Source organism: Heptranchias perlo, chromosome 10 (assembly GCF_035084215.1).
Source record: "Heptranchias perlo isolate sHepPer1 chromosome 10, sHepPer1.hap1, whole genome shotgun sequence".
Lineage (NCBI taxonomy): Eukaryota > Metazoa > Chordata > Chondrichthyes > Hexanchiformes > Hexanchidae > Heptranchias > Heptranchias perlo.
The window spans coordinates 12,931,790-12,950,393 of record NC_090334.1 but is presented as its reverse complement, the minus strand read 5'-3'; the positions used below and the strand labels follow the sequence as shown (position 1 = coordinate 12,950,393).

The 18,604-nt window shown below is 44.5% G+C and overlaps 1 protein-coding gene across 1 annotated transcript in view; it reads left to right on the top strand.

Moving 5' to 3' along the window:
- Window positions 1-1,402: 1,402 nt before the first annotated feature.
- The window catches only part of LOC137326765 (homeodomain-interacting protein kinase 4-like), a 64,242-nt gene continuing 47,040 nt past the window's right edge, over window positions 1,403-18,604 (top strand). Inside the window, exons 1-2 of the mRNA XM_067992160.1 lie at window positions 1,403-2,213; window positions 7,528-8,284. Of these exons, the coding sequence (XP_067848261.1) occupies window positions 1,403-2,213; window positions 7,528-8,284 (1,568 nt within the window). The remainder of the gene's footprint in view (window positions 2,214-7,527; window positions 8,285-18,604) is intronic.

The window sequence follows — 18,604 nt, the reverse complement described above, 5'->3', positions numbered from 1 at the left end:
TGGGATCGAAGACATCTAGATTATTAAATAAATAAGCTAGATGGATAATATTGAGCTTAAAGCTCAAAACACATAAGCTTTTGGAAGCACAAGCTTTTCAACACAACAGGGGGTAATGTAAGAAAAGGCAACAGGGACGTACATCAAAGGCTTCGGATCAGGAAAGCAATGATAGGTGTGAAAAAAAGCATGGGCCTCTCATTCCTATCTGGTAATCTGTTCAAAAGAACTGGGATTTGTAAAACATCAAATAGTATTACATCCAGCATATGGTCAAATGGTATAAGGAATGGATTTGAAGCCATTGAACCAATCATAATTGGAGATGTCTGGACCATTAAGAGTGCCTGGGCTTAGAAATGTAAGGGGCTATCTCTACATGAAAGGCCAAAAACAGAGACAATAAAGGGGCCTTTTACAACCCATCGTTCGAGCACATGATCTTTTCTCCATCAAAGGGTCTCCAGTCACATGATCAAAGACTAAACTATCAATCATTGAAGTATGTTAATAATTGAGGTATAGCAACAGGGAGCAATTGGACAAAAAGAATGACCCTCCCCAATCCTATATCCTGTTGGTAAAAAAACAATATAAAAAGACTTTGAGAGAAGTATAGTCTCTTCTTCACTACCCGGCAGTCACGAGGAACGCACTCTGCAGTTGAACATCACGCAAGATGAAGAGGACCTCGAGTTCTGAAGAGCTGATCAACCTCAGGCCCGATGAGCAAAATCCTTGGTTTAAAGATTGTATATGTATTAATGATTTGCCTGATGTGTTTATGAATTGATGAGTCATTACATAATAACGTTGCGAATTATTAAGCATATAGCGGGATTTTATAGAGGAAAGTTATATATATGGTTTGATTTTGATTCATGAATGCTCGTATGAATGTTAATATCATTAAATAATTACTTTTGATTAACGAAACTACCATGAGTGAGGGTGACTTTTTTTGCTTGACTATTTGTCCAGTGTCCAAGAATCACACAAAATAATGAATTCCCTACAAAATTCAAAAAACTTCTGACGACATGGTCAAGTCCAAAAATAAGTCCAGCTGTATTAATGTGGAGGAGGTTCCTTCAGATACAGGAATCACTGTGGTTAATTACCCTTTCGTACAAAGCATCTTGATGAAATCACAAAATGATTGTGACATCAGAGAATACTTATTATGATATCATGTGACTCAGCATCATGACAATCCAGTACAACAATGCACAACCACCCTAGCAATTTAGGAGTTTTGAAAGGCTTGGTGTCTGTATCCCAAGGTGTAAGCTTGATTGCATGAACGTAGTGGAACTTATGTAGCAAAATTTGATCTTGGATTCTGTTGAGAGCATTGTTACTAATTGTCAAGTATCCAATCATCATTATTCAACAACTGAAAATGACCAATGAAAATACATGTTATTCTGAAAGGTCTCTTCATGGCCTCAATATCAATGTAAAGAAGGGCAAAAGAGTCAAAGAAGATTTGTGCATGGTTGGGAAAGACTACGAAAGTGGCCAAGTACAACAGACTTGCATCATCACCTCCACCCAAAGGTCTACTGACAATGAAGGTGGCCCAATTATAGATGATCAAAGAGAAAATATCCAGAACATGAACACTGAAAGATTTATTGGATACCCTATCTCACAGAATATCATATACTCCCCTAAAACGATTCTTCAGGAAGCCTCTCATAAGAGGACGCCTGCAATCCTGTCTCACAATGACACATACAACATTATCCAATTGATAGGCGAGGGAGTATATGGGAAGGTGACCTGGTGTCGTAAAAGAAGCACTGGTCAGTTTGTTGCTATTAAGACTCTAAAATACGATGGCTGTGTTGCCACAGAAATAAGAATGTTAAAACTCTTACAAAACGTGGATACAGACAATTTTCATATTGTACAACTTCTCGAATGCTTCCATAGAAATGCAAGGTCCTACCTGGTATTTGAACTTCTGGAGCAGAACTTGCTGGACTTCCAGAAGGCTAACAACTTTGCCCCACTCCCTGCCAAGCATATTCGCACCATTGCCACCCAGCTGCTGAGAGCTTTGGAGAAGCTGAAGGAATTGTCTATTATCCACACAGACATCAAGCCAGACAATATCATGTTAGTGGAACACATGCAATTTCCTTTCAGGGTCAAAGTGATCGACTTTGGTTCGGCCAGTATACTGCCTGAGGTTCAACATATTCGAGGTATATATTTTGATTATCCATTTCCTAATAAGTTCGACGTTGAATGTTTGAGATTTGTTTAACTTCTTTAAAGAAAGCATCTCACCATTCACACAACTTTTATTTATTTTATTCAATTTTCTTCCCGTTCCCTCCCAAAAGCTCTGACTCTTACTAAGGTATGGTACCTCTCTGGTCTTGGTGAAGTAGCCATTCTCTATTTTCAGATTGGAGGAAGAGTGTGTGGACTTTGGCCAAGCCCAAACTGTTCTCAGCCACACATTTGTGTTTTCTGGATAACAGTGCTATTACTGTGCTATTATCCATGGTGGCCTCATCCAAATTATTTTTGAGCAGTGTAAATTATAATGGCCTTAGCACTGACCCTTGAAGCACCCTGCTAATCACAGTCTACCATTTTAGTAGAATGCAGCTTCATGTACAATTGCCCCTTGTTTCCTCTGTTCGAGATAATGGGGGGTTAAATTCGATAACCCCCGAATCCGGCCGCACAGATTCCGAACGGAGATCAGACATCGCACACGTAAAACATAGATGCAGGTCCCGTCCCTATGTTTACTAACTTGAGTTCCGTTAAAACATTGAATAAAGGTTGCGCAGTATTAAATCCCACATCCTCCAATTTGCACGCCAGACCACACCAATCTGTCGATCTAAGTTTGTACCAGGCCTGCGAGAGAGCGTGCAACAAGGTTCTCTGATGATGCACTAGAGGCCTTGATGCAAGAGGTGAACAGAAGGAGGGGCATTCTATATCCGCGGGGAGGGCAAGAGGTCCTCCAGACATATGCTCAAGAGGCAGTAGGGAACAAAGTCAATGCCAGGCGCATAGCACCACGAACATAGATGCAGTGCCGAAAGAAGTTCAATGCTTTGACACGAGTGGTCAAGGTGAGTGAGGCCAACTGTCTAGTGGCATCTCCTACCAACTGCATCACAAGCCGCATCCACTGCTCCACACACTACACCCTCTATCACCCACATACCAACAAACTCAATCAGTACTCAACTCTTCCAATCAGATGTTTCCTCTCACTCTTACACATTACCACTGTTGCAAGCGGCACACCCACAACTTGCAGGTCACACACACTGGCAGCTATTCAACCATAACAAGCACATCACCCAAACATCCTACAGGACACTCACCGACACAAGTCTTGCTTTCTTACAGAACAAAATGACGCATAACAGGAAGCAGCAAGTGGCAGTGGCTCCATGGAACATGAACCTGCTGTCCTCTCTCAGGATGATAGCATTCCTGTCCCACCCCTGCCACTCTGCCAGTGCCCTTGCTGTTGCCTGTCAACTAGCCAGCCCACTCCCTGTAGCATATTGAAACTTTATTATAGGAAGATAGGAACAGGAGTAGGTCATTTAGCCTCTCAAGCCTGTTCCGCCGTTCAGTGAAATGGTTGATCTGTGACCTAACTCTGTATACCTGCTTTAGCCCCATATCCCTTAGTCCCTTTGATTAACAAAAACCTATCAATCTCACATTTAAAATTAACAATTGAGCTAGCATCAACTGCCGTTTGCAGAAGACCGTTCCAAACTTCTACCACCCTTTGCGTGTAGAAGCGTTTCCTAAATTCACTCCTGCAAGTCCTGGCCCTAATATTTAGGCTACGTCCACTAGTCCTAGTATTCAAGTATAGGAGACCTCCAAAAACAGGTACAAATGCATCAGCAGCCAGAAGCAATAATCCAGCAATTAACCTGTAACTCCTGCATGGTCCCTTTAAATAGCAATGGTGGGGGGTCCTCTAGGCTGTCTATGACCTGTTCAGCCGTGCGAGGTTAAGACAGTGCATTAGCTGGAGTGTTGAGTTCCAAATTCATATCTGTCCCTTTAAATCAGCTTTGCACACTGATCTAATGCATATTTTCCTTACTTTACGTGGTACTGGCGTTTATTATCTGCACATAGCGCCTAAAAAACGAGTGTTACACGCCTGAATTTACCGCCCAGTTTCTGATCCACTCTGGCAGCTTCCCCTATTCTACAATTTCCAACCTTGTGGACCAATCTCTTGTGCAGCACTGCGTGAAAAGCTTGGCTAAATTATAAATATATACAAGCTCCAAAAATACATGTCCATTCTAATGTTCCCCATCCATAATTTCAGCATGGGTTCACTGGAATGGCTTGAAAATAGGCTGGGACCCAGATATGCCAGGCCCTGGTTTTCACTGAAACTCCCTCAATGGCCTTTTGGGTGCTGAGCCTCTGCCTGCCCCAAACATGCCAATCACTGAAGGATGCCCTGGAGCGGGGTCTCCCTATGTCAGGAGTTCCCGTGTCACAGATCCATTGGTGGGACCCGGCATATGGTTGGCAGAGGTATTCCTAGTCAGATTGGGCATACTGATCAACCGGGGACCAAGTGGCTGTTTAGGTTGGGATTGTGGCCTGGACCCCAAGAATAAAATGAAGATAAATGATTTTCTAAGGGCATCCTTACAATGGCGCCAGCTAAATAATGTTTCTGGGGATACCAAAGCGCTCTCCTTCCTGCGAACACACTATCAGTTGGACTTTGCTGCCTTACACACAGACACCCTGGGTGTCGCCCTACTGGCACAGGTGCACCATTGGCAGAAAAATTAAAGAAACACAACTGTGGAAAGTGTGCAACAAAGGTTCCTACTGGGAGCTTCTTTGAATTTATGCAGAAGATGTGCCCCACTGCGGATTTTTGGGACTATAATCTCTAGTAAGTTTCCATTATCCACTAAATCTGTTGAGGCTGATTGACCTGTGGCGTAATCCTCAGGTGAAATTCCCATGACAATGGGTCCCAACCCCATTTACATTCACCCAACATTTCTGGGGTGTTTGCTGAGGGGATGCGGAGTGTCTGCGCCTGCAATAAGCATAGGCAAAGCGTAGTCCATAAATGGGTGGGTGGTAATGGTCCCGTCCTCAGTTCACCAGAAAGACTCCCATTTTAAGGGGCATCTAAAGAAGCTGGCATTGAGCCCCCAGCTAGCCCTCTTCCGATCGGAAGTTCTGTGAGGGCAGGCAACGAAACAATGCCAGCTCTGAGTAGATAAGTCCTACATTTATCTTCCAGCCTGCCCACAGATCTTCTGTCTGCTGTTTTCCAAACCTCATTTCTAGGCACAAGGTCCTGCCATAGGGCGGACTTGCACCTCGGCTGCCATGCTACTGACCAGATGCAACAAATTCAAGCATTATCAGCTCAGGAGGATACATCATATTTGAGGTGTACTTCGCCTGTCTAGTGCTCAGGCACACGGGGAAGGGGGGCCAGTAAAATCAGCGTCGTTATCTCCTTAAAGAAATCCAATCGGTTTGTCGAACATGACCTCCCTTCCATATAACCATGCTGAGTCCCCCTTGCTACATGTTACTCTTGGTGCTTCATTATTCCCTCCTTCAAGATATTTTATTACCACTGCAGATGTCAAGGTTACTTCCTGATAATGCTTGAATTTGTTGCATCTGGTCAGTAGCATGGCAGCCGAGGTGCAAGTCCGCCCTATGGCAGGACCTTGTGCCTAGAAATGAGGTTTGGAAAACAGCAGACAGAAGATCTGTGGGCAGGCTGGAAGATAAATGTAGGACTTATCTACTCAGAGCTGGCATTGTTTCGTTGCCTGCCCTCACAGAACTTCCGATCGGAAGAGGGCTAGCTGGGGGCTCAATGCCAGCTTCTTCAGATGCCCCTTAAAATGGGAGTCTTTCTGGTGAACTGAGGACGGGACCATTACCAAGAAGATAGATGAGGGCTGTGCAGTAGACGTGGTCTACATGGACTTCAGCAAAGCATTTGACAAGGTACCGCATGGTAGGTTGTTACATAAGGTTAAATCTCATGGGATCCAAGGTGAGGTAGCCAATTGGATACAAAATTGGCTTGACGACAGAAGACAGAGGGTGGTTGTAGAGGGTTGTTTTTCAAACTGGATGCCTGTGTCCAGCGGTGTGCCTCAGGGATCGGTGCTGGGTCCGCTGTTATTTGTTATTTATATTAATGATTTGGATGAGAATTTAGGAGGCATGGTTAGTAAGTTTGCAGATGACACCAAGATTGGTGGCATTGTGGACAGTGAAGAAGGTTATCTAGGATTGCAACGGGATCTTGATAAATTGGGCCAGTGGGCCGATGAATGGCAGATGGAGTTTAATTTAGATAAATGTGAGGTGATGCATTTTGGTAGATCGAATCGGGCCAGGACCTACTCCGTTAATGGTAGGGCGTTGGGGAGAGTTATAGAACAAAGAGATCTGGGAGTACAGATTCATAGCTCCTTGAAAGTGGAGTCACAGGTGGATAGGGTAGTGAAGAAGGCATTCAGCATGCTTGGTTTCATTGGTCAGAACATTGAATGCAGGAGTTGGGATGTCTTGTTGAAGTTGTACAGGGCATTGGTGAGGCCACACTTGGAGTACTGTGTACAGTTCTGGTCACCCTATTATAGAAAGGATATTATTAAACTAGAAAGAGTGCAGAAAAGATTTACTAGGATGCTACCGGGACTTGATGGTTTGACTTACAGGGAGAGGTTAGACAGACTGGGACTTTTTTCCCTGGAGAGTAGGAGGTTAAGGGGTGATCTTATCGAAGTCTATAAAATAATGAGGGGCATAGATAAGGTCGATAGTCAAAATCTTTTCCCAAAGGTAGGGGAGTCTATAACGAGGGGGCATAGATTTAAGGTGAGAGGGGAGAGATACAAAAGGGTCCAGAGGGGCAATTTTTTCACTCAAAGGGTGGTGAGTGTCTGGAACGAGCTGCCAGAGGCAGTAGTAGAGGCGGGTACAATTTTGTCTTTTAAAAAGCATTTGGACAGTTACATGGGTAAGATGGGTATAGAGGGATATGGGCCAAGTGCAGGCAATTGGGACTAGCTTAGTGGTATAAACTGGGCGACATGGACATGTTGGGCCGAAGGGCCTGTTTCCATGTTGTAACTTCTATGATTCTTCTATGATTCTTATATTTTCATGCGCTATCTTTCTTTCCCTTTTTTATGTGATTACCAACTCTTGCTGCACTTTGGGCAGTTTTATGCTGTACACTGGGGTCCACTAGCAACTGGGTGGAACCTGTACCAAACTCAAGCCATGGAGGACTCCCACAGCTAGCTCATCATTCTATGCTGTCCTCAGATCCAAATCTTACAAGTGAAAGGATAGCGTGCTAACCCACTGCACCAATAAGAACCACAACTCTTGATTTTTAAATGGATTATTGATAGTAACAGTCTCTGAGATTCCCAAGAAAACTGTTCATATTTAAATGTAATTTTCTATTAATAGAGAAATTTAATTTTCATTTTGAAGACCCGTATATCCAGGCCAGATACTACAGATCCCCTGAGATCCTCTTAGGGTTGCCTTTCTGCGAGAAGCTGGATATGTGGTCCCTCGGTTGTGTGCTTGCTGAACTTCGCCTTGGTAGCCCTCTGTATCCTGGTAAAAATCAATACGATCAGATCAGAATCATTGTTGAAACCCAAGGACTACCCAAGGACGATCTGCTCAACCAGGCAAGTAAAGCCCATCTTTTCTTCAAAAGAAACTCCAATCCTTATTCAACTCGCCAGTGGCAACTCAAATCATTGCCTGAGTATCAATCGAAGAAGTTGCCGCAACCTTTGGAGCCAAGAAGACGGACTTTGAAGTCACTCGATCAACTTGAGCCATTCAGTATCATCGAAACTTTGTTCCCAAATGATGAGGATATAGCTGAGTTCCATGATCGCAACAGTATGATAGCTCTTCTGAAGAGAATGCTGAACTTTGATCCCAAAAACCGCATTTCTCCAAGAACTGCCTTAAGGCATTCATTCATCACTATGGGACAACTGAAAAAGAACTATATGCATACAAAGTATTATGAGTTGTCTGTTCAAGGCCTCGATGCTGCTCTGAATTATGGTAGAGTTGAACGTGACAAGCACAATTGTCACCTGCTTAAGGAGTCTCAGTACTATGATGCAAATACTATGCATCGTGAAAGTATGCAGGACCAACCCAATCACAATATTGCCTTTGTACAAACAGCAGTTCGCAAAAGGGACGACTTCACTATTGGAAAGTCAGAAAGAATGCATGGGCTTAAGGTGCCACCTGGGGGGACTAACAGTCCAGTCCGCCAACCCTTCACTCCATTTGTAGAGAATGCCAGATACCTACCATATCCATACCAAGAAACTTGTCATCAGATATCTTGGTGTGTACACAGGCATGCTGCAGAATCAACACCAGAAAATCCGACCAGTCCACCTTCGTCTCACCCGTCAGGGTCAGATCATTCTTTTGGCAATGTGATTCTACTTGATCAGAGGTCTGATAGAGGATGCACTAGTAAGGACGGAAACACAAATAAGCTCTCAATTATCTTTCCGTCAAAGAAAGAAGGTCAAGAGAATAAGGATAAAAAATCTGGCAAATATTCTTCAAAATCTTCTGTAACAGAGGTATGATATCTAGGAATTTGTAAATTGTTGAAGGACCGGTACCGGCATTTACTAACCAAATATAGATTGCTAACAATTATTAATCTCTGTATAAATTAAAAATGTTGGTTAATAGGTGATGGGAGGTTGAAAGTATATTTTTGATTAAAAATAATTAATGTAGTAGATTAATAATCATTTAATAACACTATATAATGCAGTGTTCTAGAAGAGTAAAGTACAGATGGATTTTTAATGGTGATATAACATCTTAGTTATAATAGCTAGATGCAATACTTACCAGTCATTGCAGCAGCAAGATTAACACTAAGAATGACTCAGAATCTCTGGGGCTTTTCTTGTTACTTTTCTTGTTACACTGAGGTTTCTGCTCTTCCCCAATAGGAGAAAAAAAATAAGAAAGCTCAACCAAAGGAAACAGCAGCAGTACAATCGGACATTCCCAGGACAAAAGAAAATTATTGCACATGGGCAAAATCGTATATATCCCCCAAGAGTAGCCCCATAAAGGCTCTGATTCGGAGAGAAAACATGGAGACAGTGTCGGAATTCACAAGTCCAATTCACAGGGACAGCTCTTGTGGTGGGACAAAGCAGTATGTGGAACCTGGAGTGCATCTGTACAAACAGCAGAACTCTATTTCGACAGGGAGGTGTAAATCACACCTGAGACATACCGAAAAGAAAACAGTCCTCACTGTACCTGAGCAGAACCAGCTAAATAGTGACAATGCGGTAAAGAGTGGTAAGAATTATACTACACATCCTTTAGGGATTGAAACAATTTATTATTATATAGAAATTATAGTGAAACCTCCATTATTTGCCTTCTTGAATATCTGCCAGAATTTTCACAGGACAAGATCTCACAGACCATCAACACCAGTCATCTCCTGCCTGACATAAATCAAGCACAACATCAAAGAAAGATGAATTCAATTTGATATGTGTATTACAGGTGCAATAAATAAATTAAAAGGCTAATGGAATGTTGGCCTTTATCTCAAGAGGGTGGAATACAAAGGGTTGAAGTTATGTTAGAGCTTATGTTAGAGCTCTGGTTAGACACCATCTAGAGTACTGCATTCAGTTCTGGGCACCGCACCTCAGGAAGGATATATTGGCTTTGGAGGGAGTGCAGCGCAGATTCACCAGAATGATACTGGGGCAAGAAAGGTTACATTATGAGCACAGGTTGCATAGACCAGGTTTGTAGTCCCTTGAGTATAGAAGATTAAGAGGTGATCTAATTGAGGTGTTTAAGATGATTTGATAGAGTAGATAGAGAGAAACTATTTCCTCTGGTAGGGGAGTCCAGAACAAGGGAGCATAACATTAAAATTAGAGCTAGGCCGTTCAGGGGTGATGTCAGAAAGCACCAAAACACAAAGGGTAGTGGAACTCTGGAACTCTGTCTCCTAAAAAGCTGCTAAGGTTGGGGGTCAATTGAAAATTTCAAAACTGAGATTGATAGATTTTTGTTAGGCAAGGATATTAAGGGATACGGGACCAAGGTGGGTAGATGGAGTTTAGATACAGATCAACCATGATCTAATTGAATGGCGGAACAGGCTTGAGGGGCTGAATGGCCTCCTTCCATTCCTATGTACTGCACTTGACTTCATTCCTATGCCATGCATGTGAGACCAAAATGGGAGTACTATCGATTATCCACCAAATTCTATTACTCACCAAAAAGGGTCCATTCAGTTATGGTGAATAATGGAGGTTCCATTGTGACTCTTTATCCTTCAATTGCAATCAACTCTCAGCCAGTTCTTGATCATTTTAAATGCAGTAAGAATTTTTTTTTGTAATTTTCAGCTTGGCCCTGCTGGTAGCCTTCTTGCCTCTGAACCAGAGTTATAGGCTCAAGTCCCACTTCAGGACTAGAGTACATATTCTAACTAGTACTGAGGGTGTTCTGCATTGTCATCGGATGAAATGTTAAACCAAGGCACCATCTGTCTGTTCCAGCAGTTCCAGCAGTTCAGGTGGACCTTAATTATCCCATGGTACTATTTGAAAAAAAATAATGAATTCTTTCAGTGTCCTGGCCATTATTTTTTGTCCAACCAACACCACCAAAAGCAGACTAACTCATCCTCCATCTCATTTCTGTTTGTGGCATCTGGCTCTGCACAAAATGGAAATCGGTACACTTCAAAGTGATTCATTGTGTGAAAAGTACTTTAGGATGCTTCTGAGAGATGTTAGACAGTGCTATCTAAAAAGATTGCTGATATACAGAATTCCAAATCTCTTCTCTTCTTTGGCTCCCCTTTCAGATATACAGGATAACTTCCCACATTTGCGCTGTTCCTTACCCAACTGCAACACGGTTGGGAAATCGTGTGTCATGCACATCTGAATTTACAAAATATGTTTCCAGTAGGCGAGGCTCCCTGTCAAGAGCACGAAAGTTGAAAAATTATAATCTGCCATCAGAGCTAATGTAAGGGGTCTCCCTGAATGTTAATACCGCATTGTCCCGTTCCTTCTCTACCAATCTCCTTCGGCCTAAATTTCTTGTTGGCTATACGGACACTGCTGTCTGTACTTCTTGTGTCTTCCCCTTATTCTGTATTGGTATCCATGAGCCCAGAATCATAGAATCATACAGCACAGAAAGAGGCCATTTGGCCCAACGTGCCTCTGCCGGCTCTGTGAAAGTGCTATCCAATTATTCCCATTCCGCTGCTCTTTCCCTATAGCCCTGCAGTTTTTTCCATTTCAAGTATACATCCAATCCCCTTTTGAAAGTTACTATTGAATCTGCTCCTACCACCCTTTCAGGCAGCACATTCCAGATCATAACAACTCGCTGCATAAAAAAATGTCTCCTTGTCTCCGCCCTGGTTCTTTTGCAAATGATCTTAAACCTGTGGCTTCTGGTTATCGACCCCTCGCCAGTAGAAACAGTTTCTCCCAATCTGCTCTCAAGGAAAACCCAAAGATGTTCTATAAGTACATAAAGAGAAAGAGGATAACTAAAGAAAGAGTAGGGCTTATTAGAGACCAAAAAAGGTAACATATGAGTGGAGGCAGAAGATATGGGTATGGTTCTTAATGAATACTTTGCCTCTGTCTTCACAAAAGAGGGGGACGATGCAGAGACTGTAGTTGAAGAGGAGGAGTGTGAAATATTGGATGGGTAAACATAGTGAGAGAGGAAATATTAAGGGGTTTAGCATCTTTGAAAGTAGATAAATCGCCAGGCCAGGATGAAATGTCTCCCAGGCTGTTAAGAGAAGCAAAGGAGGAAATCCTCACTTGATACAGGCGTGGTGCCGGAGGACTGGAGGACTGCTAACGTTGTACCGTTGTTTAAAAATAGAGAAAGGGACAGAGCGAGTAATTACAGGCCAGTCTGCCTAACCTCGGTGGTGGGCAAATTATTGGAAAAAATTCTGAGGGACAGTATTAGTCATCACTTAGAAAGGCATAGATTAATCAAAGACAGTCAGCATGGGTTTGTTAAGGGAAAGTCGTGTCTGACTAACTTGATTGAATTTTTTGAGGAGGGTCGATGAGGGTAGCACGTTTGATAGAGTCTACATGGATTTTAGCAAGGCTTTTGACAAGGGCCCACATGGCAAATTGGTCAGAAAAGCAAAAGTCCATGGGATCCAAGGGAAAGTGGCAAGTTGGATCCAAAATTGGCTCAGTGGCAGGAAGCAAAGGATAGTGGTTGACAGGTGTTTTTGTGACTGGAAGGCTGTTTCCAGTGGGGTTCCGCAGGGCTCAGTGCTAGGTCCCTTGCTTTTTGTGGTATACATCAATGAATTAGACTTAAATGTAGGAGGCATGATTAAGAAGTTTGCAGATGATTCAAAAATTGGCCATGTGGTTGATAGTGAGGAAAAAAGCTGTAGACTGCAGGAAGATACCAATTGACTAGTCAGGTGGACAGAAAAGTGGCAAATGGAATTCAGTCCAGAGAAGTGTGAGGTAATACTTTTGGGGAGGGCAAACAAGGCAAGGGAATACACAATTAATGGTAGGATACTGAGAAATGTAGAGGAACAGGGGGACCTTGGAGTGCATGTCCAAAGATCCCTGAAGATAGCAGGAGAAGTAGATAAGGTGGTTAAGAAGGCATATGGGATACTTTCCTTTATTAGCCGAGGCATAGAATATAAGAGCAGGGAGGTTATGCTAGAACTGTATAAAACATTAGTTAGGCCACAGCTAGAGTACTGCGTACAGTTCTGATCACCACATTACAGGAAAGATGTGATTGCACTGGAGAGGGTACAGAGGAGATTTACGAGGATGTTGCCAGGACTGGAGAATTTTAGCTATGAGGAAAGATTAGATAGGCTGGGATTGTTATCTTTGGAACAGAGGAGGCTGAGGGGTGATTTAATTGAGGTGTTTAAAATTATGAGGAGCCTAGATAGAGTGAATAGGAAGGACCTATTTCCCTTAGCAGAGAGGTCAATAACCACGGGGCATAGATTTAAAGTAATTGATAGAAAGATTAGAGGGGAGTTGAGTAGAAATTTTTTCACCCAGAGGGTGGTGGGGGTCTGGAACTCACTGTCTGAAAGGGTGGTAGAGGCAGAAACCCTCATCGCATTGAAAAAGTAGCTGGATGTGCACTTGAAGTGCCGTAACCAGCAGGGCTATGGACCAAGAGCTGAAAAGTGGGATTAGGCTGGATTGCTCTTTTTCGCCTGGCACAGACACGATATGCTGAATGGCCTCCTTCTGTGCAGTAAATTTCTATGATTCTATGACTCTTATCAAAACCCCTTGTAATTTTGAACCTCTATTATATTTCCCCATAATCTTCTCTGCTCTGAGAAGAACAATCCCAGCTATTCTAGTCTCTCCACATAACTAAAGTCCGTCATCCCTGGTAACATTCTAGTAAATATCTGCACCTCATTCCTAAAGTCTGCTTCCCAGAATTGGACACAATACTCCAGCTGAAGCCTAACCAGTGATTTATAAAGGTTTAGCATAACTTCCTTGCTTTTGTACTCTACGTCTCTATTAATAAGGCCCTCTTTATCCAAAATTTGTATCCCTGAGCCCCTTATTCCACACTGGTATCTCTGAGTCCCTTATTCCACACTGGTATCCCTGAGCTCCTTATTCCACGCTGGTATCTCTGAGCCCCTTATTCCACACTGGTATCTCTGAGCCTCTTATTCCACACTGGTATCCCTGAGTCCCTTATTCCACACTGGTATCCCTGAGTCCCTTATTCCACACTGGTATCCCCGAGTCCCTTATTCCACACTGGTATCCCTGAGTCCCTTATTCCACACTGGTATCCCTGAGTCCCTTATTCCACACTGGTATCTCTGAGCCTCTTATTCCACACTGGTATCCCTGAGTCCCTTATTCCACACTGGTATCCCTGAGTCCCTTATTCCACACTGGTATCCCTGAGTCCCTTATTCCACACTGGTATCTCTGAGCCTCTTATTCCACACTGGTATCCCTGAGCCCCTTATTATACACTGGTATCTCTGAGCCCCTTATTCCACACTGGTATCCCTCAGCCCCTTATTCCACACTGGTATCTCTGAGCCCCTTATTATACACTGGTATCTCTGAGCCCCTTATTCCACACTGGTATCCCTGAGTCCCTTATTCCACACTGGTATCCCTCAGCCCCTTATTCCACACTGGTATCCCTGAGCCCTTTATTATACACTGGTATCCCTCAGCCCCTTATTCCACACTGGTATCCCTGAGTCCCTTATTCCACACTGGTATCCCTCAGCCCCTTATTCCACACTGGTATCCCTGAGCCCCTTATTATACACTGGTATCTCTGAGCCCCTTACTCCACACTGGTATCCCTGAGTCCCTTATTCCACACTGGTATCCCTCAGCCCCTGATTCCACACTGGTATCTCTGAGCCCCTTATTATACACTGGTATCTCTGAGCCCCTTATTCCACACTGGTATCCCTGAGTCCCTTATTCCACACTGGTATCTCTGAGCCTCTTATTCCACACTGGTATCCCTGAGTCCCTTATTCCACACTGGTATCTCTGAGCCCCTTATTCCACACTGGTATCCCTGAGCCCCTTATTCCACACTGGTATCCCTGAGCCCCTTATTCCACACTGGTATCCCTGAGTCCCTTATTATACACTGGTATCTCTGAGCCCCTTATTCCACACTGGTATCCCTGAGCCCCTTATTCCACACTGGTATCCCTGAGCCCCTTATTCCACACTGTTATCCCTGAGCCCCTTATTCCACACTGGTATCTCTGAGTCCCTTATTCCACACTGGTATCCCTGAGTCCCTTATTCCACACTGGTATCCCTGAGTCCCTTATTCCACACTGGTATCTCTGAGTCCCTTCTTCCACACTGGTATCCCTGAGTCCCTTATTCCACACTGGTATCCCTGAGTCCCTTATTCCACACTGGTATCCCTGAGTCCCTTATTCCACACTGGTATCCCTGAGTCCCTTATTCCACACTGGTATCCCTGAGTCCCTTATTCCACACTGGTATCTCTGAGTCCCTTATTCCACACTGGTATCCCTGAGTCCCTTATTCCACACTGGTATCTCTGAGCCCCTTATTATACACTGGTATCTCTGAGCCCCTTATTATACACTGGTATCTCTGAGCCCCTTATTCCACACTGGTATCCCTCAGCCACTTATTCCACACTGGTATCCCTGAGCCCCTTATTCCACACTGGTATCTCTGAGTCCCTTATTCCACACTGGTATCCCTGAGTCCCTTATTCCACACTGGTATCCCTGAGTCCCTTATTCCACACTGGTATCCCTGAGGCCCTTATTCCACACTGGTATCCCTGAGCCCCTTATTCCACTCTGGTATCCCTGAGTCCCTTATTCCACACTGGTATCTCTGAGCCCCTTATTCCACACTGGTATCCCTGAGCCCCTTATTCCACACTGGTATCTCTGAGTCCCTTATTCCACACTGGTATCCCTGAGTCCCTTATTCCACACTGGTATCCCTGAGTCCCTTATTCCACACTGGTATCTCTGAGTCCCTTATTCCACACTGGTATCCCTGAGTCCCTTATTCCACATTGGTATCCCTGAGTCCCTTATTCCACACTGGTATCTCTGAGTCCCTTATTCCACACTGGTATCCCTGAGTCCCTTATTCCACACTGGTATCCCTGAGTCCCTTATTCCACACTGGTATCCCTGAGTCCCTTATTCCACACTGGTATCTCTGAGTCCCTTATTCCACACTGGTATCCCTGAGTCCCTTATTCCACACTGGTATCTCTGAGCCCCTTATTATACACTGGTATCCCTGAGTCCCTTATTCCACACTGGTATCCCTGAGTCCCTTATTCCACACTGGTATCCCTCAGCCCCTTATTCCACACTGGTATCTCTGAGCCCCTTATTATACACTGGTATCTCTGAGCCCCTTATTCCACACTGGTATCCCTGAGTCCCTTATTCCACACTGGTATCTCTGAGTCCCTTATTCCACACTGGTATCTCTGAGTCCCTTATTCCACACTGGTATCCCTGAGTCCCTTATTCCACACTGGTATCCCTGAGTCCCTTATTCCACACTGGTATCCCTGAGTCCCTTATTCCACACTGGTATCCCTGAGTCCCTTATTCCACACTGGTATCCCTGAGTCCCTTATTCCACACTGGTATCCCTGAGCCCCTTATTCCACACTGGTATCCCTGAGTCCCTTATTCCACTCTCGTATCCCTGAGTCCCTTATTCCACACTGGTATCTCTGAGCCCCTTATTCCACACTGGTATCCCTGAGCCCCTTATTCCACACTGGTATCCCTGAGTCCCTTATTATACACTGGTATCTCTGAGCCCCTTATTCCACACTGGTATCCCTGAGCCCCTTATTCCACACTGGTATCCCTGAGCCCCTTATTCCACACTGTTATCCCTGAGCCCCTTATTCCACACTGGTATCTCTGAGTCCCTTATTCCACACTGGTATCCCTGAGTCCCTTATTCCACACTGGTATCCCTGAGTCCCTTATTCCACACTGGTATCTCTGAGTCCCTTATTCCACACTGGTATCCCTGAGTCCCTTATTCCACACTGGTATCCCTGAGTCCCTTATTCCACACTGGTATCCCTGAGTCCCTTATTCCACACTGGTATCCCTGAGTCCCTTATTCCAGACTGGTATCCCTGAGTCCCTTATTCCACACTGGTATCCCTGAGCCCCTTATTCCACACTGGTATCCCTGAGTCCCTTATTCCACTCTGGTATCCCTGAGTCCCTTATTCCACACTGGTATCTCTGAGCCCCTTATTCCACACTGGTATCCCTGAGCCCCTTATTCCACACTGGTATCTCTGAGTGCCTTATTCCACACTGGTATCCCTGAGTCCCTTATTCCACACTGGTATCCCTGAGTCCCTTATTCCACACTGGTATCTCTGAGTCCCTTATTCCACACTGGTATCCCTGAGTCCCTTATTCCACACTGGTATCCCTGAGTCCCTTATTCCACACTGGTATCTCTGAGTCCCTTATTCCACACTGGTATCCCTGAGTCCCTTATTCCACACTGGTATCCCTGAGTCCCTTATTCCACACTGGTATCCCTGAGTCCCTTATTCCACACTGGTATCTCTGAGTCCCTTATTCCACACTGGTATCCCTGAGTCCCTTATTCCACACTGGTATCTCTGAACCCCTTATTATACACTGGTATCCCTGAGTCCCTTATTCCACACTGGTATCCCTGAGTCCCTTATTCCACACTGGTATCCCTCAGCCCCTTATTCCACACTGGTATCCCTGAGCCCCTTATTATACACTGGTATCTCTGAGCCCCTTATTCCACACTGGTATCCCTCAGCCCCTTATTCCACACTGGTATCTCTGAGCCCCTTATTATACACTGGTATCTCTGAGCCCCTTATTCCACACTGGTATCCCTCAGCCACTTATTCCACACTGGTATCCCTGAGCCCCTTATTCCACACTGGTATCTCTGAGTCCCTTATTCCACACTGGTATCCCTGAGTCCCTTATTCCACACTGGTATCCCTGAGTCCCTTATTCCACACTGGTATCCCTGAGGCCCTTATTCCACACTGGTATCCCTGAGCCCCTTATTCCACTCTGGTATCCCTGAGTCCCTTATTCCACACTGGTATCTCTGAGCCCCTTATTCCACACTGGTATCCCTGAGCCCCTTATTCCACACTGGTATCTCTGAGTCCCTTATTCCACACTGGTATCCCTGAGTCCCTTATTCCACACTGGTATCCCTGAGTCCCTTATTCCACACTGGTATCTCTGAGTCCCTTATTCCACACTGGTATCCCTGAGTCCCTTATTCCACATTGGTATCCCTGAGTCCCTTATTCCACACTGGTATCTCTGAGTCCCTTATTCCACACTGGTATCCCTGAGTCCCTTATTCCACACTGGTATCCCTGAGTCCCTTATTCCACACTGTTATCCCTGAGTCCCTTATTCCACACTGGTATCTCTGAGTCCCTTATTCCACACTGGTATCCCTGAGTCCCTTATTCCACACTGGTATCTCTGAGCCCCTTATTATAAACTGGTATCCCTGAGTCCCTTATTCCACACTGGTATCCCTGAGTCCCTTATTCCACACTGGTATCCCTCAGCCCCTTATTCCACACTGGTATCTCTGAGCCCCTTATTATACACTGGTATCTCTGAGCCCCTTATTCCACACTGGTATCCCTGAGTCCCTTATTCCACACTGGTATCTCTGAGTCCCTTATTCCACACTGGTATCTCTGAGTCCCTTATTCCACACTGGTATCCCTGAGTCCCTTATTCCACACTGGTATCCCTGAGTCCCTTATTCCACACTGGTATCTCTGAGTCCCTTATTCCACACTGGTATCCCTGAGTCCCTTATTCCACACTGGTATCCCTGAGTCCCTTATTCCACACTGGTATCTCTGAGTCCCTTATTCCACACTGGTGTCCCTG